The 23,797-nt window shown below is 47.6% G+C and overlaps 1 protein-coding gene across 4 annotated transcripts in view; it reads left to right on the top strand.

Annotated features, from left to right (window-relative positions):
* Positions 1-23,797, top strand: part of SGSM3 (small G protein signaling modulator 3) — a 65,571-nt gene that overhangs the window by 22,261 nt on the left and 19,513 nt on the right. For all 4 annotated transcript variants that reach the window (XM_083156114.1, XM_083156115.1, XM_083156117.1 and 1 more), the window contains exons 2-6: positions 7,105-7,289; positions 8,729-8,814; positions 16,429-16,495; positions 22,826-23,034; positions 23,423-23,530. In XM_083156114.1, coding sequence (XP_083012240.1) covers positions 7,283-7,289; positions 8,729-8,814; positions 16,429-16,495; positions 22,826-23,034; positions 23,423-23,530 — 477 coding nt within the window. In that variant the 5' untranslated portion in view covers positions 7,105-7,282. The remainder of the gene's footprint in view (positions 1-7,104; positions 7,290-8,728; positions 8,815-16,428; positions 16,496-22,825; positions 23,035-23,422; positions 23,531-23,797) is intronic.

Below are 23,797 nucleotides of genomic sequence, written 5' to 3'. Positions count from 1 at the left end.
CTTCGGCCGGCACAAAGCGGCCATCCGGGGCAGCTGCAGGTAAACCCGCAGCATGACGGTGGGACTCCACCAAAAGCTCCGGCAGAGGCGGGAGCCAGACTGGCGTTCTTCGGCCATGTTTGGGAAGCCTCGTGCCTCAATGCATGGGGTACAGGCTCTTATTACACACGGCTACAAGCTGGAGTGTGCAGTACAGCCACCTCAGAGGTTCTTCAAATCAGGCCTTCCAGCGTCCCCAGAGGACCAAGTGGTGTTGCAGCAAGCAACCCAAAAGCTGGTACAGGCCAGGGTGATAACCCCGGTCCCTCCCCTAGAGAGGGGACAGGGTTATTACTCGAATTTATTTGTAGTTCCAAAACCGGACGAGTCAGTACGCCCGACTCTGAATTTAATATCCCTGAATCCCTTCTTGAAGGTGACCAAATTCAAGATGGAGTCCTTGCGGGCCGTGATAGCGGCACTGCAGGAAGGGAGTGCTTGGCGTCCTTAGACGTGAAGGACGCCTACCTTCACATCCCTATATGGGCCCCTCATCAGAAATACCTGAGGTTTGCGCTATGGAACGATCACTATCAGTTCGCGCACTGCCGTTCGGCCTGTCCTCAGCCCCGCGCATATTCACCAAGGTGATGGCGGAGATGATGGTGGTTTTAAGGAAAGAGGGTATCTGTGGGATACCATACTTGGACGACCTGCTGGTAAAGGCGCGGTCGCCAGAGGAATTGCAGGCAGCCTTACAGGTTACTATACAGACCCTGTCGGGTCATGGTTGGCTCCTGAACTTGACAAAGTACTCTCTGATCCCTTCACAGAGACTCCAGTTCCTGGGGATGGTGCTGGACACGGCTCTCATGAGAGTGTCCCGGCCACAGGACAAGGTCAACAACTGGTCACAGACTTGTTGAAACCCCCCCAGGTGACGGTGCACTTGTCCTATTAGGAAAGATGGTAGCCTTTTTCGAGGCTCTCCAATTCGGGAGGTTTCACAGCAGGATTTCCAGCTCGACCTCCTGGGAAAGTGGTCCGGTTCACACCGCCAGATGCATCGGCGGACTGTGTTGTCATCTCGGACCAGACTGTCGCTACAGTGGTGGCTCCGCACGCCCAACCGGCTGGCAGGGCGTCGGATTGGCATCCAGGATTGGGTCTTAGTCACCACGGATGCGAGCCTCACGGGATGGGGTGCAGTAGCCATGGGTCAGTCCTTTCAGGGCAAGTGGACCCTATGGGAAACACGCCTCCATAGCAATAACCTGGAGTACGTGCTGTGTATTACGCACTTCTGAAGGCGGCCCCTCTCCTCAGCGGTCAGGCGGTCCGCATCCAATCAGACAATGCCACTACTGTGGCATTCCTGAACAGACAGGACGGGACCTAAAGCAGGCCCTGTATGAGGGAAGCATCGAGGATCCTGTCCTGGGCAGAGAGTCACTGTCAGGCTCTCTCGGCCATATTCATACCCGGGGTGGACAACTGGAAATAGACTTCCTCAGTCGCCACGAGCTCCATCCCGGGGAATGGAGTCTACACCACCAGATATTCAGTTCTCTGGTGACTCGGTGGGGGACCCCACTAGTAGACTTGATGGCATCAAGACACAATTGGAAAGTATCCAGGTACTTCTCCAGGGCAAGAGACCCTCAGGCAGAAGGAGTGGACGCCCTCTCCATACCATGGACGTTCAACAGCCTGATGTATGTCTTCCCACCGATCCTCCTAGTGGCTCGGGTGTTAAGGAAGATAAGAAGAGACGGAGCCGAGGTGATCCTTGGGGCTCCGGACTGGCCACGAAGAACGTGGTACCCAGAACTTCTAAGTCTGCAAGGGAATTAGTGGCGCCTACCTCGGCAAAGAGACCTGCTCATGCAAGGTCCGTGCGTCTTCCAGGCCTTGGAACAGCTGGGTTTGACGGCCTGGAAGTTGGGCGGCAGATCCTGACACAAAAGGGATTTCACACATCAGTCATCAAAACTATGACAAGTGCATGGAAACCAGTTACGGCTGCACATTTCCAACATATCTGGAAGAGATATGTGGGTTGGTGTGAACAGGAAAGGTTTACTCCATCAGAGTTTAAACCTTGAAAGATTTCCCAGATTTCTTCAATCTGGTTTGGATCTGGGCCTAGGTTTAGGCTCCTTGAAGGTGCAGGTATCTGCACCATCTGTCCTTTTCCAAGAGAAACTGGCTAATATACCTGAAATGCATACATTTCTGCAAGGAGTATTGCAGATACAGCCTCCTTTTGTGGCCCCTACTCCACCATGGGACTTGGATGTCGTTCTGAAGTTCCTTAAATCCTCCTGGTTTGAGCCCTTGGAGGAAATTGACCTGTAATATCTGATGGAAGATGGTGGTCTTACTACCCATAGCTTCGGCTAGGAGGGTCTCTTGAGTTAGGGGCATTAACTTGCAAGAGCCCATATTTGATCTTCTATGAAGACAGGGCAGTATTGCGCACAAATCCGCGTTTTCTGCCTAAAGTGGTGTTGCGTTCCAGGTGAACCAGCCTATTGTGGTTCCTGCTAGTGGGCCTCATTCTGAGATGCCAACATCTTTGGATGTGGTAAGGGTTCTCCGGTCTACATCAGGAGAACAGCGAGAATTCGCAAGACTAATGGACTTTTTGTCCTTTACGATGCCCAAAAGATCGGGCGTCCTGCTTCTAAGCAGTCTATTGCACGATGGATCGGTGCAACAATTAAACAGGCTTATGTGGTAGCAAAGCTTCCTATGCCTGCTGGGGTGAAAGCCCACTCAACTCGTTCAGTGGGGACTTCCTGGGCGGCTGCCCGAGGAGTATCGGCCTTACAACTGTGTAGAGCTGCCACATGGTCAGGCCAACACGCTTTTGTCAAGTTTTACAAATTTGACGCTCTGGCCACTGAAGATACTCAGTTTGGGCAAGCGGTGCTGCGGCAATAGGTTCCGCACAATCCCGCCCGTTCTGATATCTTTGGTATATCCCCATCGTTAAGAACGACTTCCCTGTATCCCATAAGAATGATAGAGAAAATAGGATTTTAATACCTACCGGTAAATCCTTTTCTCGAAGTTCTTATGGGATACAGGGCGCCCGCCTCTGTGCGGAGATTTGCCTTACTCACTTTGTGAGATATGGACCAACACTGGGTCCTTCTGTTGCCCTTTTGTTCCTTGCGGACAATAGGGTGTAGGTTACCAAGGTAACTTTACTGTTACATCGTGTACCTTAGCGGTTCACGAGTGTAGATTGTCACTTAGGTGATAATTCTTATAAATTGTTCCAGTTGGAACACAGTTCAAAAAAGTTGTCAAGTTGACATGTTCTTAGGCCCTTAGACTTCCCAGATTCTGGGGTCGCTAATGTGGTCTATGTACGTTGAATGTATGTTGGGTGTGCTGGATGAATCTCACCACGGTAAATATACACATATTCCTCTCATATTGTTCTTCTCCTTCGGCACAGTTCACTTAACTGAAGCTAGAGGGAGGGGAGCAGAGGGGAGGAGCCAGTACACCCTGTATAAATTTTTATATGTGCCTGTCTCCTACGGATAAGCTCTTTTCCCCATCGTTAAGAACGACTTCCCTGTATCCCATAAGAACTTCGAGAAAAGGATTTACCGGATTTACTCTCTCTCTCTCTCTCTCTCTCTCTCTCTCTCTCTCTCTCTCTCTCTCTCTCTCTCTCTCTCTCTCTCTCTCTCTCTCTCTCTCTCTCTCTCTCTCTCTCTCTCCTGTTTATTACTTTTATGTTTTATGAATAGGGATGGCAATAGGTGAGTTAACCATATATGGTCACAATATCGATAGCACCATTGGTGGTTGACCTTGATGGTAGAGGGAAAATATGGATGGTCATCCTGCTTTGTTACTAATTGAAGTGGGTAGGGCTTTGCTGGTTGTGTTGGAGGGAAAAAACAACTCCCCACCCCATCTGAAGCTTATTGTAGTCCGTGTCCAGTCTTGCCCGCCCAAATCTTTTTATATTCTGTGTCTACAGTCTAGACATATCTTTTTGTAGTCAGGCCCCCCCACTCCATACAAAGGCTGCAGTTGTTGTGTGCGCCAAAGGAGTTGGCAACAGTGAAGAGCCTGCAGTATTCAAGACTGGAGGGAGCCACTAGAGGGTCTTGGCCTGCAGGTGCTCTAGATCAGGCATTCCCAACCACCGTCCTCAAGGCACACCAACAGTGCAGGTTTTGTAGATATACAGGCTTGAGCACAGGTGACTTAATTAGTATCTGAGGGATTCTGATTAAACCATCTGTGCTGAAGCCTGGATATCACTAAAACCTGCACTGTTGGTGTGCCTTGAGGACCGTGGTTGGGAATGCCTGCTCTATAGGGAGCTGTAGAAGACACACTGGAGGCAGAGCAAGGAGGAATTTTAAAAGATCCCTCTCTTGTACTTGTGAAGGTTTTCGTTGGCTTGTATGGCATTCATCAAAAGGAGAGAAACTTTTGGAGCTTGATAAATGGCAAAATGTCACCGTCCTTATACTTAAGTATGGGGACTGTGGACATTATCGGGGGAGAATTGTAACTAGGAGATATGAGGTATATCCTGCGTTACACGAATAATTCATGTGTTTGATGCCTAATTTATACAAAAGTAGGTGAAAATGTATTTTTGAACCACCTGTATCAAAGCTTGGAGAGAGAAAAACTACCAGCCATTCAGCTCCTTTCACTTTTTAAACCTAGCATATAAAATGGCAGTTAGGGGCAGATTGGTTGTTATTTTATCGTTCTCCACTTTTTCTTCATTCTTAGATACATATGTCTGTGTCTCTGCCTCTTTCTCTAATGTAGTTCCTATTTCCTTAGGTGGCTCTCTCCTTTTAGAGGGAGATGTATCAAAACTTAGAGTGAACAAATGGAGGTGTTGCCCATAGCAATATCCTCTACCTATAGTTTTATAGAATATAGCATTAAGTGCTACCTAGAAGGTGATTGCTATGAGAAACTTTTCTACTCCATGTTAGGCTTGATAAATCCTCCCCTTCTGTCCTCTTCTCTGTATTGGTTTATTGTTGGTATCCGGTCGGCATAGTCTATGTCGACAGTCACTAGGTTGAACCCTACAACTGGTCGACCTACTCTAGGTCATCATTGACAGAAGGTTGTCACAAGCAAAAGGTTGACATGAACATGGTTGACACATGACTCGACTTGTTCTAAATTTACCATCCCAGTGGGCATGGAGTGGGAATAGAATAGTGGGCCGAGCGCAGCAAGGCACCGTGTCCGAAGCATGGCAATCGCAGCAGGCCATGTTAGGGGACACAGTACACTAATACGGTGTCTGTGTCGAAATATGTCGACGTAGTGATTGTCGACCTAGACATTGTCTACCATTTATCCCAGAACCGTAGTGTAGAGTACAGGGTGAGCGTACGTGTGGTGCATTGGTGCAGGATACAGCCACAGTACATCAGAGTGTCGGAAGCGAGGAGAAAGTAGTGGGACCTGGGTGATTGTGGTGGGATCACCTGTCAGGCAGGCTGACTTGTAGGGTTGATTGGGGGGAAGGGGGAATTGGGAGGGTGCCGGTGCACAAGTCATTTACACGAATAAAGAAAATGATACATGTAACAATATGAGATTCCACAATTTTTACAATGGGGTGCCTTGGTCTGTATAATGGCTGGTGGAGGTGCTCCCCTGAGAGTAGAAGCAAGTACATAAATGAGAGTAGAGAAAGGACTCTCTCTTTCTGGGGGCACGACTTGAAAAAAGTTATTATTTAAACTTAATAAAATTTTAAATAATAACTTTTTTTTTTTCAAGTCGTGCCCCCAGAAAAGAGAGGGTACTTGTTTCCTAGCACGGTGCCCATCGCATCGTATACCATAAGCCTTACAATGGTATGCGATGCGACGCGATGGCACCCGATGTTATACAATTTAAAATCGTATACCATTGTATATGGTATACAATGGCATACAATGCGATGGTATACGATTTTAAATTGTATAAGCACCCTAATGGGTGCTTTCAATGTTAAATGGACCCCCTATAAGATTATTAATTATATAAGCACCGTAATGGGTGCTTACAATGTTAAATGGACCCCCTATAAGATTATTAATTGTATAAGCACCGTAATGGGTGCTTACAATGTTAAAAGCACCCCACGACACACCCACTGTCAACGCCAACCAGAAGCGTGGCGAGCGCAGTGGGACGCGTCCTCAGACCTTTTCATACCCCCACTATCCACGACGGCATGGAATTGATATTAGATAGTGTGGCGAGCACAGCGAGCCTTGCGAGGGGACGCAGAATACATGTAAAGTAATACGCGTCCCCTCGCGGGGCTCGCTGCGCTCGCCACACTATATAAAATCAACTCCACGCCGACGTGTATAGTGTGGGTATGAAAAAGTCGGAGGACGCGTACCGCTATCCCTCGTGGGCTCGCTGCGCTCGCCACGCTTCAGGTTGGCGTTGATAGTGGGGGTGGCGTGGGGGGTTCATTTAACATTGTAAGCACCCATTAGGGTGCTTATACAATTAATAATCGCATCGCATGCGGGTATATGGCATGTGATGTGATACAATGCATAAGATGCCATACAACTGAATATCGTGGGCGCCGTGCTAGGAAACAAGTACCAAAGAGAGTCCTTTCTCTTCTCTCGTTTATGACTTGTAGGGTTGTGGGGTATTTTTTCTCTGTCCGTCTATTTTCGTACTATAGTTGCAAAGGCAGTGCCACAAATCCTTGGTAAACTTACCTTAAACAGTAGTTAAATACTTACCTGAGTGAGTCCTTAAATTTATAGGATCAAACCGGTATCAATACCCCCAGCATGCAATGCATAACCTGGTTTATGTGCTAGGTGTCAAATCCCAAATACCGCTTTCATATGGAATTGCTCCCATTGTTGAAAAATGAATTCCAGCCTCCATTATTTCTGTACCTGTTTGTATATCGATGGTATGCAGTGACTCAGGCTGAATCAACACAAAGCTTGTGTGTGCTAGGCCAGCCCTTAGGGTGCAAACATTCAGGGACATAGAGTAGACTGCGAACAAAACCACAACCCTTACACTTGGCAAGAATGTGTTCCTGAATATACCATTTGCAATGAATTTGTTCTCGTTTTCCAATAGAGAACATCTGCTGCCAGCTTACTACCTCCCATAAGAGACCGATGCTACATGCGCACTTGTGATCACCGCTAATTCTACTCTTCAGCTCCGCACAGTATCCTGAAGACATTCCCTGTGTTGATTGTCCAGTGCCCAAGGCGGGGATTAACCCTGAGGCGGCAGAATTTGCTCTGGCACCATGTCAGGTAAGAGACAGATTTGCATATTTCTTCCTGAGGCTTATTGTACGTCTATTAAATGCAGTGACTATTACGTGTTCCCTTAGTGTCCCTTCTGTCTGGACACATTATTATATTATATATATATATATTGATGCATACACTAAAAGCATATATAACTATTGTATCCCACTTGGATCAACCAGGTTTAAAAAGTAAACAAAGGTGGACATAGTGATAAGGTCGAAATGGAAAGCGGGGTGGTTTGCCATTTTCTATGTGGAACCACGTGTCCCCAATTTGGGAGCCAGGCTTTGGGCAAAGTGCCTCACTCCACAACTGCTGGGCTTGGCACAGGTTCCTCTTCCTAGTCGTGGTTTACGACTAGGTGGTACAACGATGGTAAATGAGATTTTTTTTTAAATGAACAGGAAAAACAAACAAATTTGTGTCGACCATTGTTATGTCAACCATTTGATCCTGTCAATTTTGAAGCACTGGGTTCAACCTATCATCCGGAACCTCATTAATTAATATTCAGTTCATATACTTTTCAGAACATTTACAAGAGGCATTGCACATCTGTTTTGTCTACCTACAGACGAAGCCCACACGCCCCATTACCAAAACATTAGCAGGTAGCATGGTGGCCTGAGTTCGACTAGTCACGCCAGGCAGTTTGTAGAGGACAGGTGCAGTGACGGCACCAGGCCATGGGAACACCCAGCGTTTTATGGGCATCCCCATGGGTACGCACGCAGGCCAATGTCTGCTGGAGGCAGCCGGCTGATGTCACATGATGCCAGATGCCGCCCTGTCTTCGTCCCGGCAGAGACTGACTTATATTTTTGAAGGCAGGAGAAATCATTCGATGTTCGGCCACCATCAAATGATCAGCTCCTACCTGCCATGTTACAGGCTGTGTTTGAAACCTGTCAGGCAGGAGCTGATTGGCTGGCTGTTTATCACTCTCTATTTTATCACTTTTGAAGCTTAGAGAATCTGTCCCTTAGTGACTACTAACGTGTGAATCCGACATACACTACTAAGTGGCTAATACACTAATGTGCTGTTAGCTAATTAAGTTGCAAAATTCAAGAAAAGTACACAAGGAAAGCCCTAACCGTAGCTCTAAAGGTGTGCACACATTTTATTGCCCGCACAGTCTGTTTGGCTGGGTGATAGCGACGTTGTGGGGCCACGCACCGCTATCGCCACTGTGTACACACGGGGTGATTTTGTGAAACCTTCCGGGTGATTTTGACGATCTAGTCAAATTCGCCTGGAAGAGTCGTTCCGTGTGCACATGGCTTTAGTCAAACCCAGAGTTTTGTGGCACAAAAAGGGATAGGTGCATGAGGGCATACCAAAGGTCTTATTGGCTCATATGTGTTCTTTGATCCATGTTAATAAACAAGCTCTTCTGTTTAATTGCTGATGTTGTCTTCTTTATAATCAACTTTTAGGGAGTTGCACACCGTCCCCAGGCGGTTCCTTCTCAGCCCTCACAGCAAGCATGTGGCCACAGGACATACTCACGAAGTATACACAGGTAGGAGGCAATCAATTATCTATCTATCTATCTATCGGGTGTGGTATAACACAACGACAGTTGGGATTCCGTCAGTCATTAACCCAATGTCGGAATCTCGACTGTACAGTGGGGGGAGCGCAACGAAGCCCCTTGCGTGCACAGTGGCTCGCCACCTATTTTATTCTCCCTCTATGGGGGTCGTGGACCCCCACAAGGGAGCAGTCGAGTTAATGACCATCGGAATCCCAACTGTCGGTGAGTCGTCCGGCACCCTATCTATCACAGGTAGGGAACAATTAGGTGTGAATGTTTGTGGTTTCCAAACTGATCCCTGGCACCCTGGTGTGCTTCAGGGCATTTGCACTGGTGCCCAGAGTTGGTGGTCCTAGGACCAGTTCAAATTACTTATGTCAATGCAATAGGCATAGGGACAGACCAACCAAAGCGAATCCTGTCACTTGCAACATAACTGACCTGCTATAAGGATGACCTATATGCACAATTTTTTTTTCTCTACCGTCCAATGGGATACTGGGCTTCACTACTATGGGGATTGAGACCTCCGCAGGAGAGACAGGCACATAAAAGAACTTTCAGTGTGGGTGCACTGGCTCCTCCCCTCAATCTCCCTCCACTAGTCAGTTTTGAAAAATGTGCCTCAGGAGAGGCAGTGCTTCTGGATGCTCCAGAGTTTTTTCTACATTTATTTTCAAGTTTGTTATTTTGGGGCGCTGTAGTGACCACACAGCTGTCCTGCTTCGTGGGTGTCAGGGGAAGGGTCAGTCCCCGGCCTCTTCAGGTGCAGAGCTGACCCTGCTACAGGACAATCCAGTCCTGCGTGGGACTTGTCACCGCACAGCATTGCGCTGTAGCGAGCAAGTCCCCTAGCCGCCGCACACCCCTGACAGGTCTGAAGACATCGGTGGTGAGTACAGGCTGGGGGTCCCACAAGGGGTCCCCGCAGCCATTGCTGGTGCGGCTAGACGACGGCTAGTAATGGCGGCTCTCCAGCAGGGACCGCGTGAACACCGCGTCTGAAAACTGGCATAGGGGTGCTGCCGCTGGACCACCAGGGACACCCCTCAGGGTATAATGTATGATATATATTTTACACCTTTGATAATGTCAGTATAAATACATGTAAGCGCCAGCTCCGTGTAAGGGGGCGGGGCTTCACTCAGAGCGGGACCAAGCTCTGCTGGGCGCGCGCTGTCACTTCCTGCTTCTTCACACGCTGCCAGACTCCATTACAGGGCTCCTCACTGGCGTGGTGGATCCGGGTACTTGCAGCACGGCAGAGACAGCAGGTTTTTATAGCGATCTAGCGCTGCTGCGCTATCTAGCTTACTCAGACACTGTGTTGTTATATCACTGTGTTTAGCGTTACCAGCTCACCCAGATCTGTGAGTTCAGGTTAAGGGTGCACTTGGCTCCCCAATTGCTCTGTTTTTTCCCCACTGATTAGTTACAGACACGGTAAAGCAAGCACATAGTCTGTTTTCACTCAGAGGAAACACATCCAGCAGTGTGTGCACGTGTGTGACTGCGTGGGGGTTGTGTTTGTTACTACAGACATTGTAGTATTATCTCATCATGGTGAAAAAGTTCACTTGCATGGTGTGTAGCACCAAGTTTGTGCCCAAGTCACAGTCCCAGGTTACTTGTGAGGCTTGTATGTCACCACAGCCCAGTAGTGCTGACACCCAGATCAGTGGGGTTCCCCCACAGCTTGCGGGGCAGTCGCAGGCAAACGAGCAGGAGCCTGCGTGGGCCTCCAACATAAAAACCTTGTTGGATTCTGTGGCTTCACAGCTTTCCACTAACACTCAGCAAACGCAGAGGGTTCAGAGGGAATTGTCCATGTTAGCTGCCAGGGTGGATATTCTTCATACCCAAAATGTACCTCCTCCTCCCGCACAGCCTCAAAAGAGGCAGGCTACTGCTATGGATCCTGACACAGATGAGGACGATGAGGACATATTGGAGGAGGGTGAGGAGCAGGGTCTGCAGGAACCAGCTCCTGAGGCGGCAGTGCATGGTCCCGAGCCCCTTATCAGGGCCATTAGGGATGTTTTAGATCTCCCAGTAGAGGCATCCACAGAAGGAGATCCTTTCTTCATGACTCAGAAGAAACAGCCAGTGTACTTCCCTGAGCAGGCAGAGTTAGAAACTGCTTTCAGGGCTGCATGGCAAAACCCTGATAAGAGGTTTACTCTTTCAAAAAGGTTCACAAATGCATATCCCTTTGAACCTGTGGGCAGAAAGAAATGGGAGGAGCCACCGGTAGTGGACTCCTCTGTTTCCCGCCTCTCTAAAAAGGTGTTGTTACCAGTCCCAGGGGTATCCACCCTTAAGGACGGGGCGGACAGAAGGCTGGAAGCTACCCTCAAGTCCATATATACGGCCAGTGGGGCATCCCAGCGTCCAGTTTTAGCCAGCTGCTGGATGGCCAAGGCAATTCATACCTGGTCAACCCAGATTCAGGAAGGGTTGCTGGGTGACATGACTGTGGCCCAGATAGGGGACAGCCTGCGTCACATTCAGGATACCGCAAAAATCCTGTGCGAGGCACAAAAAGAATTGGGCGCAATAAACGCGCGCAATTCAGCCATGGCGGTTTCAGCCAGACGGGCCTTGTGGCTGCGTCAGTGGTCTGCAGATGTAGACTCAAAGAAGAGTGTGGAGGGTATTCCCTTTACAGGAGAATGGCTGTTCGGCAGTGAATTAGACGGTTGGATTTCCAAAGCCACGGCAGGAAAATCTACCTTCCTTCCATCAGCCCCCACGGTTGCAAAGCGTACCTTCACAGGTGCTTCCCAGCAGTCCTTTCGTGGGAACAGGTTTCGCCCCAAGGCTAGGGGCGCCTCCAATGCCAGCAGGGGCACGAGAGGCAAGTTTAGGAAGCCTAACACCTCCAACACCCAGGACCGTCCAAATGCCGCGACTTCCTCTAAGCCTGCAGCATGACGGGGTTTTCCCGCCACGAGACTCTCTCGCGGTGGGAGCGCGATTGTTGCATTTCAGCCATGTGTGGGACGCCTCGGGTCTGGATCCCTGGGCCAGGGGTCTCATTTCACTAGGTTACAAGCTGGAATTCGACAAGCCCCCTCCCAAAAGATACTTCAGGTCGGCACTTCCAGCATCCCAGGAAGATCAGGTGCTCCTTCAGGGGGCCATTACCAGGCTGCTTCAGTCTCAGGTAATTGTACCGGTGCCAGACACGGAGCAGGGCCAGGGCTATTATTCCAACTTATTCCTGGTACCGAAGCCGGACGGCTCAGTAAGACCCATCCTGAACCTAAAGTCACTGAACCCCTTCCTGCGCGTGTTCAAGTTCAGGATGGAGTCCTTGCGCTCTGTGATCGCCAGCCTAGAAAGAGGGGAGTTCCTGGCCTCTATAGACGTCAAAGACGCCTATCTACACATCCCTATCTGGCCCCCACACCAAATCTATCTCAGGTTTGCCTTGGGGAACGACCATTACCAATTCCGGGCGTTACCTTTCGGCCTGTCGACAGCCCCGCGGGTTTTCACAAAGGTAATGGCGGAAATGATGTCCCTACTCAGGCTCCGGAGGGTGAATGTAGTGCCATACCTGGACGACCTGCTAATAAAAGCAGGGTCGGCGGAGGCTTTAAGCAGTGCTCTCAATCTGTCCATACAGGTTCTAAGAGACCACGGGTGGATCCTGAACATGCCCAAATCATCGCTGGTTCCAACCCAGAGGATGGTTTTCTTGGGCATGATCCTGGATACGTCGGAACAAAAAGTCTTTCTGCCGATGGAAAAAGTCACTGCAATACAACAGCTGGTCAGGGAGGTCCTACAGTCACCTCTGGTACAGATCCATCTTTGCCTCCGGCTTCTAGGCAAGATGGTGGCTTCATTCGAAGCAATACAATTTGGCCGCTTCCATTCCAGGACTTTTCAACTGGACATTCTGACAAAATGGTCCGGCTCCCCCCTGCAGATGCGCAGAAGGATTGGCCTGGCAACAAGAACCAGGATCTCGCTACAGTGGTGGCTAGATTCATCCAATTTGTTGGCAGGCAGACGGTTCCAGATCCAGGACTGGATTCTGGTAACCACGGACGCCAGCCTGAGGGGCTGGGGAGCTGTGACACAGGGAGTCCGCCTACAGGGTCGATGGTCTCCACTGGAGTCAGGCCTTCATATCAACAAGCTGGAGTTGAGGGCGGTCTACTATGCCCTGTTACAGGCAGCTCCATTGTTACAGGGAAAAGCGATCCAGGTCCAGTCGGACAATGCCACCACTGTGGCCTATATAAATCGGCAGGGTGGTACCAAGAGCATGCCTTGCATGAGAGAAGCGTCAAAAATTCTGTCCTGGGCGGAACAGAATGTCCAGGCCCTGTCTGCCATTTTTATCCCGGGGGTCGACAATTGGGAGGCGGACTTCCTGAGTCGTCACGATCTTCACCCGGGAGAGTGGGGCCTTCACACTCAAGTGTTCAATGCCATAGTGGATCTGTGGGGGCTCCCTCAGATCGACCTGATGGCTTCACGATTGAACCACAAGGTAGCAATGTACTGTGCACGGACCAGAGACCCAGGGGCGATAGCGGTGGACGCTCTCACCTGGACCTGGAATTTCCAATTGGTGTACCTCTTCCCACCTCTCCCATTGTTGGCTCGGGTGCTAAAGCGGCTCCGGCATCAGAGGACGGAGGCCATACTGGTGGCACCAGACTGGCCAAGAAGGGCCTGGTACGGGGACATTCAGGCCATGCTAGTGGAAGACCCGTGGCGTCTGCCCCTAAGAGAAGACCTGCTCCTCCAGGGCCCGTTCGTCTTCCAGGACTTACAGCGGCTACGTTTAACGGCCTGGAGGTTGAGCGGCAGATCTTAGTCCACAAGGGTCTACATCCCTCTGTCGTCACTACAATGATAAAAGCCAGGAAGCCGGTGACGGCGTCTCATTATCATGTAATATGGCGCAGGTATATTGCCTGGTGTGAGAAGAATGACTTGCCTCCGGCCAGTTTTCGATTAAACAGTCTGCTACGTTTCCTTCAGGCAGGCCTGGATAAGGGACTCAGATTGGGTTCCTTAAAGGTCCAAATCTCCGCACTATCTGTGTTTTTTCAGAAAAAGATTGCGGCCTTGCCGGAAGTCCAAACCTTCTTACAGGGGGTGCTGAGGATTCAGCCCCCCTTTGTGCCTCCCACTGCACCATGGGATTTGGAAGTAGTTCTTACTTTCTTAAAATCAGCCCGGTTTGTCCCACTGGAGGAGTCTGAGCTGCGACACCTCACTTGGAAGACTGTTGTTCTACTGGCTCTAGCTTCGGCCAGGAGGGTGTCCGAGCTCGGGGCTTTATCTTGTCGAAGCCCTTACCTTGTGTTCCACAATGATAGGGCGGAACTCAGGACTAGACCACAATTCCTTCCAAAGGTGGTGTCAGGGTTCCACCTAAACCAACCTATTGTGGTCCCTTCTAGCGCGACACACCCAGATATACCAGATACCTTGGATGTGGTTCTCACCCTTAAGGGGTATGTCAAGCGCACAGCTAGGATCCGTAAGACCGACAGCCTGTTTGTGCTTTATGATGCGCAGAAGAAGGGTTTACCTGCTTCAACGCGTACCATTGCCAGGTGGATAAGATGTACTATCCAGCAGGCTTATGCATCAGCTGGTTTGTCGCTTCCTTTTTCAGTAAAGGCTCATTCAACCAGGTCTGTAGGTACCTCTTGGGCGGCTGCTCGAGGGGTGTCGGCAATGCAGCTATGCAGGGCCGCAACTTGGTCAGGGCAACACACGTTTGTGAAGTTCTACAAGTTTGACACCCTGGCCAGGGAGGATTCCCAGTTCGGGAATGCGGTTCTACAGCAGAATCCGCACGTTCCCACCCGTTCTGGTAGCTTTGGGACCTCCCCATAGTAGTGAAGCCCAGTATCCCATTGGACGGTAGAGAAAATAGGATTTTGGGTACCTACCGGTAAATCCTTTTCTCGTAGTCCATATGGGATACTGGGAGCCCGCCTCAGTGCGGCTTTTTCTGCTGTCAGACCTACTTTATTGTTAGGCTTATTGCCTTGTTTTCTATAGTATGACTATAGATTTGTTCTAGTTACAGGTGTCCTCTTAAGTTGTTAGGATTCACCTCTTTTATATGTTTTTTGTTCGTTTGGGTGTGCTGGATGAATCTCACCACAATACATTGTCACATACTCCTCACATGCTCTCCTTCGGCACAGTTTTTGCATTAACTGACTAGTGGAGGGAGATTGAGGGGAGGAGCCAGTGCACCCACACTGAAAGTTCTTTTATGTGCCTGTCTCTCCTGCGGAGGTCTCAATCCCCATAGTAGTGAAGCCCAGTATCCCATATGGACTACGAGAAAAGGATTTACCGGTAGGTACCCAAAATCCTATTTTTCTTTCTTCTGAATGTATATGTAACACACATTTGGCTTAGGAATGCTGTGAAGACACATCTTATACTTATACTCTAGGGCACCTTGATTCAGATAAGTTTGGGAACCACTGTCCTTGCAAACTGTTTACTTGTTGCTTTTTTCGGTACTCTTTACCTAGAACGGCGCCAGCGATTGAAATCGCGGTCGTCGTGGGTAAAAATCGCGGTCATCGCGGTCATCGCGGGTAAATCGGGATGGCCGCGATGCCCGCGATGACCGCGATTACCGCGATTTTCCCATAGGGAACAATGTTAAAACGGCAGATTGACCGCGATTTTACCGTTAAATGCCTCAATGGACCCGATTTGGGGCCAAATAGGCCAAATTAACCCTTAAATGTCCCCCCAAATTTTTAACGCCACCCCACGATCCACGCCAACCCGAAGCGTGGCGAGCGCAGCGAGCCCGCGAGGGGCGGCGGTACGCGTCCTCCGGCCTTTTCATGCCCTACTATCCACTAGGGCGTGGTGTGAGAATATAATAGTGTGGCGAGCGCAGCGAGCCACCGAGCCCCGCGAGGGGACGCGGATACCTTCACAGGTAGACGCGTCCCCTCGCGGGCTTCACAGGTGTCCGGCTCGCCACGGACACCTGTGAAGCCCGCGAGGGGACGCGCATAACTGTGAAGGTATCCGCGTCCCCTCGCGGGGCTCGCTGCGCTCGCCACGCTTCGGGCTCGGTGGCTCGCTGCGCTCGCCACACTATTATATTCTCACACCACGCCCTAGTGGATAGTAGGGCATGAAAAGGTCGGAGGACGCGTACCGCCGCCCCTCGCGGGCTCGCTGCGCTCGCCACGCTTCGGGTTCGCGTGGATCGTGGGGTGGCGTTAAAAATTGGGGGGGACATTGAAGGGTTAATGGGCTCTGTGGCCCATTTAACATTGATTCCTATGGCCAAATCGGGTGGATTGAGCCATTTAACAGTAAAATCGGGTCCATCGCGCCTTTTAACATTGATTCCTATGGGAAATCGTGAGCATCGCATCGCGGGTACATTTATGGCCGGCCGCGACGCGACCGACACGATTTCCATGTTTAACATTGGTTTCAATGGGAAATCGCGGGCATCGCGTCGGTCGCGTCGCGGCCATACATAAATGTACCCGCGATGACCGCGACGGGCGCCCTTCTAGGTAAAGAGTACCCTTTTTTCTTATATGGCTCTTTATCACATTCTACCCTTTGCAGAAGGAGCAGTCTGTAGAGCAGCCGGAGTTTCGCTATGATGAATTTGGTTTCCGAGTAGATAAGGAAGGTGAGAATGTTGCTTTTCACTTAGTATTTGGAAAAACTGTTGGCAGAGTATATAGCGGTGCTTGGGGATGCAGTTTAAATCCCAGCGGTCGGGATCCCGGCGCTCAAAATCCCGAACGCCAAAATCCCCACACTTTCTCCCCCCGTGGGTGTCTATGACACCCTCGGAGGGAGAATAAATGAGCGTGGCGAGCGCAGCGAGCCCGCAAGGGGGGGCGATCCACATCCCCCCCCTTGTCGGGATTTCGGCGTTCGAGATTCCGGCGTCGGGATTTTGAACGCCGGAATCCCGACCGCCGGCTTTTCATGACAAATCCGGTGCTTGTGGTGTTTAAGACGACAAATGTTTTTGGAAGCTTAACCAGGAATGTAGGTTTATTAATAGTAATGAGCACAACAGTTAACAGGTCCTGAAAGGGTTAACTTGTACATATGCAGTATAGCAGATATAATATCACAGGCAGGTGTATACAGGTGTATGGTGCAGGTACTTATCCTCCAGGGATGGAGCAATGGAGGATGATGGAGGTCTCTCATGCAGAAGTCTGCAAAGCAGTGCAGACTGGTATCTGTGGGTCTTTGAGGGCAGACAGCGGAGCTAGCAGACAGCGGGGTTTTGCATCTCCTCTATCTCCCCCTGGATATATGGTGACATGGCTTCAGTCATTTCTGTACTTTTTGGTTTTGCATAAACTTCTTCCATTGATTCTCCATTTTTGAATGTACAGTCAGTCGTACAAATATATAGCAGTAGATTATGCGGTGTGGCAATGGCCATCTCTAGTCTCAGGATGCTGTATCTTGCGACTGGTGAATAGATTTCTCCGTAATCCATCTCTGGCTTTTGGGTGTATCCCTCGGTGACAAGGTGGTCTTTGTAACAGGGAATTGTCCCATCTAAATTCAAATTCTTGCAGAAGACCCACTTGTTCTAATGGTTGCTTGGCCTATCAACTATAGTCCATGTACTACTTTCATTCAGCACTGACAGCTCTGTATCTGTTGCTCATTTCCACTCTATCCAATCACTGCTTGACTTTGCTTCTTGGATGTTTTGAGGTTCACAGTAATACATATTTGCATGCTCTTCGCTGTATCTTTGAGTGGGTACGCCTTTGTTTTTCCTTATGGAAACTCTGCTCCCAGATTGGTTTTCCAATTTTACTGTCTCTGTCTCGGACACACTTTCTGCTGCCTGTACATCCAGCAATATATTATTTTCTTGCTCCACTGCTTTTGCTAGTGGTGCTGTTTCTTGGAACACTGCATTTCTGGGTCTCGGAAGACGTTTCTTTGCAGTAGCCGAGCATTATGCATTATATGGATTTTAGATCTAGTTTTCTTCTTTTCTCTTTGGGTATAGGGAAAAAGCTTTAATCCCGAAGACACGAAGATGACTGAGACTTGGCTTTTTCCCAGACCAGACCTTCTGTGGTGTTCTTCCTTTAACAGCTACTGTAGGTGCTCGATTTTTAACTGCTTCTGCCCAAAATCACTTTTCCAGGACAGCGTCACTTAGCATCGTATGTGCTCTCAACAATTGTGCGGTTTGCCCACTCACTCACGCCATTCTGTTCCAGTGTGTAGACAATTGTTAGTTGGTGCTCCACAATTTTTCTGACTACTTTTTTTCTTTAATGAAGTACACGTGTGTCATTCTTGTGGTGTCATCGATGAGTCATAAATTATCTGTAGCCACTAATCGATTCCACTTCCATCACGTCGGTGTGCACTAGTTCTAGCGGTGTCTTTGCTCTACTTGGGAAATGGGTTGCGGGTTTTTCTTTCCTTTTGGCATATCCCAGATTACCTAAATGTTTGTGCCATAGCTCCATTGATTTGCTGTCATCAGAGGCCGTCATTGCTGAACATTCCTCAGTATCCAGGACATACAGTATTTTGCATCGGGTTGCAATCACAGTCCCTCTTTTGTTCTGCACCATACACTTGCCCTTTGCAAATTGGACTCTGTAACCTTTTTTCTCCAATACGCTGATGGCGATGAGGTTACTTCCGAAATCTGACGCAAACAATGCATCTTAGATGCCTGTTACAACTTTTTCTCCTCCAATTCTTAAACATACTGTGATTGACCAAGCTTGTAATGCAGTAAGGACCTTGTTCGAAGAATTGAACCAATATTGATTGCAACTAAAATCCCGAGTCCACATACCAGCAATCCTTCCTGTAGTTGTCTGCTACATTCAGTGCTAAGTCGTTTTGCAATCTGAAGCTTTGTGTCCTATCTTGTGACATACAAAACACTTGAACTTGTGCTACTTAAACTTTTCACCCTTTGCGACCAAGGCAGAACCCTCAGCTATGGTCTCGATGGGAATATGCTCCTGGAACTGCAGTAGCTTGGCTCTTACAATTTCAGTCGTTAGCTTGGTGTCCTAAAGGACAAAGAATACAGGTAGAGTATAGATATGTGGGGTGCACTCTGGAGATCACACGGTGTGCCTATTTAACAAATTAGGGAATGCCTAAAATATAACTAATATTATATATATATATATATTCAGATAATTTTTCTTAAAATGTAAAGATGTGCAAGAAAAGGGAGGAAATAGTGGTTCAAACATGTGACCAAATGTGTTTGTGTATTATGCTTTAACAGTATATTTATCAAAAAATGCTGTAGTTAATTTCCTTATTACTTTAATGTTAAGATTTCATGTGGAATATCCAGGGATATCAGGCACAATGTAGCTTATTCTTAGCCCTGTTTACGTCTCATTATTGTTCTTGTTTGGAAGGGTGATAATTTACTTGTTTTCCTCTGGGGTATTTCACCTTTGTAGATTGTAACAATAGAATCCTGTCTACCTTAATATTCTTATTACATAGTATCACCTTGCCTATTCCTTGCTTGGCTTAATGCCAGTTTTCTTCCGAGACATTGTGATGTACTTTGTATCTATTTCTAGATGATTGACCACGTTCAGATGTTCCTCTCTATGTGGTCCTTATGGGACAGTACTCTTACGTGTCCTATATTTCAATAATTCACATTATTTGCTTTTTTTGCACATATGTGTAGTAAAGATGTATCTGCTTCCGTTTCCCACTGGGAACATACAGAACAGCACCGCGCACAAATAGGGAACCGCGGGGAACAGACCCATGTGGCCTAAAGTGCAGGGAGGCTGATCCTGGCAACATCTATCTATTGACATACAGTAATATAAACATACACACATTACCGGCAAACCCACAAATAACAGGAGTAGTGAGGGGAATATAATCGCACACTATGAAGTGACCTATGATCCAACAGACAACACAACAGCCATTTACCACTTAAAAATAGGAGCAGATACACCTTTAATGCACATATGCAAAAAAAGCACATAATGTGAACTATTGAAATATAGGACACATAAGGGTGCTGTCCCATAAGGACCGCAGAGAGAGTAACACCTGAACGTGATCAATAATCTAGAAATAGATACAAAGTACAACACAATGGGGGAAATTTACTAAGATGTAAATTAGACTTCACATGTGATGTTGCTATGCGCAACCAATCAGAATCTACTTCTTATTTTTTTACTTATTTAGCACCCTCTAGATCAGGCATGTTCAACGTTGGCCCTCCAAATGTTGTGAAACTATACATCCCAGTATGCTTTGCCACAGTTTTGCTATTAGAGAATGCTAAAACTATTGCAAAGCATGCTGGGATGTGTAGTTTCACAACATCTGGAGGGCCAACGTTGGACATGCCTGCTCTAGATAGTAGACATGTTCTGATTGGTTGCCTATAGCAACATCACATATGAAGTCTAATTCACATCTTAGTAAATTTCCCCCAATGTTTTAGAAGAAAACTGGCAATAAGCCAAGCAAGGAATAGGCAAGGTGATACTATGTAATAGGAATGTTATGGTAGACAGGATTCTACTGTTACAATCTAGAAAGGTTAAATACCCCAGAGGAAAACCAGTAGATTATCTCCCTTCTAAACAAGAACAATAATGAGACGTAAACAGGGCTGGTGCCAAATTGATCAATAGAATCACATCAGAATAAGGTACATTGTGCCTGATATCCCTGGGCAGAGATCCCATATGAAATCTAAAAGTAATATAAGGAAATTGTAAACAGCATTTTTTGATAAATTTACTGTTAAAACATAATACACATAAACACATAAACACATTTGGTCACATGTTTAACCATGATTTCCTACCTGTTCTTGCACATCCTTACATTTTAAGAAAAATTGTCTTAATATATATGTGTTCTGTTTTAGGCATTCACTAATTTGTTAAATAGGTGTGATCTCCAGAGTGCACCCCAGGTACCTCTACCTGTATTCTTTGTCCTTTACAATATTTAAACAGAGAGGGGTAGCACCATTCCCTACACCATAAGGGTATAAACAAAAATTGAGAGATCACACAGAGCCAATTTAAAAGGAACGCTCTGTGCAGAATAAAAAAAAAAACCTCCTCTAGAACATTGGCTTGGTTTCGTGTGACTGAGGCAACTACTAAGAAGTCAGATTTTGCAGCATCACCATCACTAATTCTTCCTCGTCCACGCGTGCTCCCACAGATGCCAACTGCTGAGCTTTCGACAAGATCTTGTCAATGTAGTCGTTCATATCCTTGCAGGCACTCAACTTCGTTCAGTATAGCATACGCCTCAAACGTCTTCTCATCAGACCTTTATCTCTTTATCTTTGTACGCATTTTGCAGGGCTGTCTACATGGGGTGTGGTATAATACTCCGACAGTCGGGATTCCGACAGTCATTAGTCAGACGTCGGAATCCCGACTGCACAGCGTGGGGAGCGCAATGAAGCCCCTTGCGGGCACGGTGGCGAGCTGCACTCGCCACCTATTTTATTCTCCCTCTATGGGGGTCGTGGACCCCCACGAGGGAGCAGTCGGGATTCCGACGTTGGAGTACTGACTGTCGGAATCCCGACTGTCGGGGAGCCGTCCGGCACCCGTCTACATGTCCCTAGCGGACTATTTTCCACTAATTAACGAATAGACTTGCTGCTCCACTGCTAAACCTATCATACCGATGACTCTGTCTACTTCGTCTCATTTTGGACTTTCTCGTGGCTGTACTGTGACCTTTCATAGCTTTTCCTTCTTAAGCTGCATTTTCATGAAGAACTTCCATCTTGTTAACTCTTCTATAAATTATATCACTTCAGAGTTATCCGTGTGTTCTTTTATATTCAGTGCCATCGCTCGGCTTTTAGGGGTTAATCTTCCAAGCATGCAGGGTCTGGGCCCATAACCTGTTGGCAGAGTATATAGCAGTGCTTGTGGTGTTAGACGACACACGTTTTTGGAAGCTTAACCAGGAATGTAGGTTTATTAATAGTATTGAGCACAGAGTTAACAGGTCCTGAAAGGGTTAACTTGCAGATATGCTGTATAGCAGATATATTATCACAGGCAGGTGTATGGTGCAGGTACGTAGCCTTCCAGGGATGGAGCAATGGAGAATGATGGAGGTCTCTCAGCAGTGCAGACTGGAAGCTGTGGCTCTTTGTGGGCAGCCAGAGGGGCTAGCGCTGCAGCGCTATGTACAGGGAACCCCTCCACTGGGGACTCAAGACTCGATGTGGGGTTATAGTGGTGCCGTCCTGTCAGACTAGGTCTCCCTCTCAGCGGGGCTGCACAGTGCGGGCTTCCTGTCAGTGAAGGCACGCTGACTAACTGCTGGACGGCACACTGTCTCTAACGAACACAGCGCGGGGACACTGGGGGTGTGGTAAGTAGAAGGGGACCCAGCAATCCTGGAGGCTGCTGCTGCAAAAGTAAATGGTTGCAGAGCACACCTCTCCAACAAAAATGGTGTCTTTAGTTTGGTGCAATGAAATCATTCCCCTAATGTCTTCTAACTGTTTACCTCATAAGGGGGCAGATATATTAAGCCTGGTGAAGAGATCAAATGGAAGGTGATAACGCACAAGCCAATTAACTTCCAACTGTCATTTTTCAAACAGCAGATTGACTGGTGCATTATCCCCTTCCATTTTTTCTCCACTTAGCTCTTAACCCTTTGAGTGCCAAGAGAATTTGTCAAAATTGGTTTGAAAACTGGCAACAAAACTTTTTTCATCATGACCTGTAATGTTTACCGTATATAGAAAATGTAATCTTTTTTTATTTTTAACACCACATTTTTTATTTGTATTTATCAAATGTGAGCGACGCTGGCATTTTTAGCCGATCTCTCACCTCAGTGTGTGCACTCAAGGGGTTAATAAGTCTTCCCCCCTTAGTTCTCTACTATACTATATTTTGTTCTACTTGCACCTATCACTATGCTACTAATGCCATCTTTACTTTGTATGTAGATGGGGCAGAACCAAATTCTAGCAAGCTCTTGGGTATCCCTTTGACAGAAGACCCCCAGCAGAGGCTAAAGTGGCAGGCCCACCTGGAATTCACTCACAACCATGACGTAGGGGACCTAACGTGGGATAAGATTGATGTAACCCTCCCTCATTCTGACAAATTGCGCTCCCTCGTTCTTGCTGGGATCCCCCATAGTATGAGGCCACAGGTATGATGTGAAGAAAAGGAAAATAATGATAAGTCTTTCTACACTACACTACACTACATCAACGGTTGATGTATTAAGCCGTGAGCAGAGAGGAGAATTTGACCAGCGGAAGAAGTAGCAATGAGTACTGTATTTTAAACTTGCCTGGAATAAATGCAAGACTGCTATAAAAAATTACAACTTGTATTAGCCAGGCAACATGAGTGGACTTGGTGATCCTGCGGCCCTTTATGTGCCGTAAGGATGTTATTGTTTAATTGTAGACGTTTGCATCTTCCAAAACGGATCAGCACTGTAGACACTTACAGTACATTAGTAAACATTCACTATTCAGTGTGTGCAGTGTTTCATTACACACGGATATATAACTTATTGCATTGTGACCCAGCTTTGGATGCGGCTCTCGGGTGCCTTGCAGAAGAAAAGGAATTCGGAGATGACGTACAAAGATATTGTGCGGAACAGCTCCAATGACGAGACTCTGGCTGCTAAACAGGTACTGAGAGACTATTCCATACACTGCTGACAAACTACTTTCTTTCTATCCAAGGATTTATTCTTTTCTTTCCCATTCACGTTGCTTTTATTTGAAAGGAGTATGTAATAAATAATAGGCCTATATCTTATATTTATCACTTTCATAGGATAATAGCTTTCAAACTTTTTTTGGTTTCAGGCTGCTATTGTGGTTTATAAGCTCACAAAATGTCATTATCAACCATGGCAATCACAGTAACTTGGCAAGTGCTGTAGATAGCAGAGA

Source organism: Crinia signifera, chromosome 8 (genome assembly GCF_055691185.1).
Source record: "Crinia signifera chromosome 8, ASM5569118v1, whole genome shotgun sequence".
Classification (NCBI taxonomy): domain Eukaryota; kingdom Metazoa; phylum Chordata; class Amphibia; order Anura; family Myobatrachidae; genus Crinia; species Crinia signifera.
Note: the sequence above shows the minus strand (reverse complement) of the source record. Positions and strands in the feature narration are given on the sequence as shown.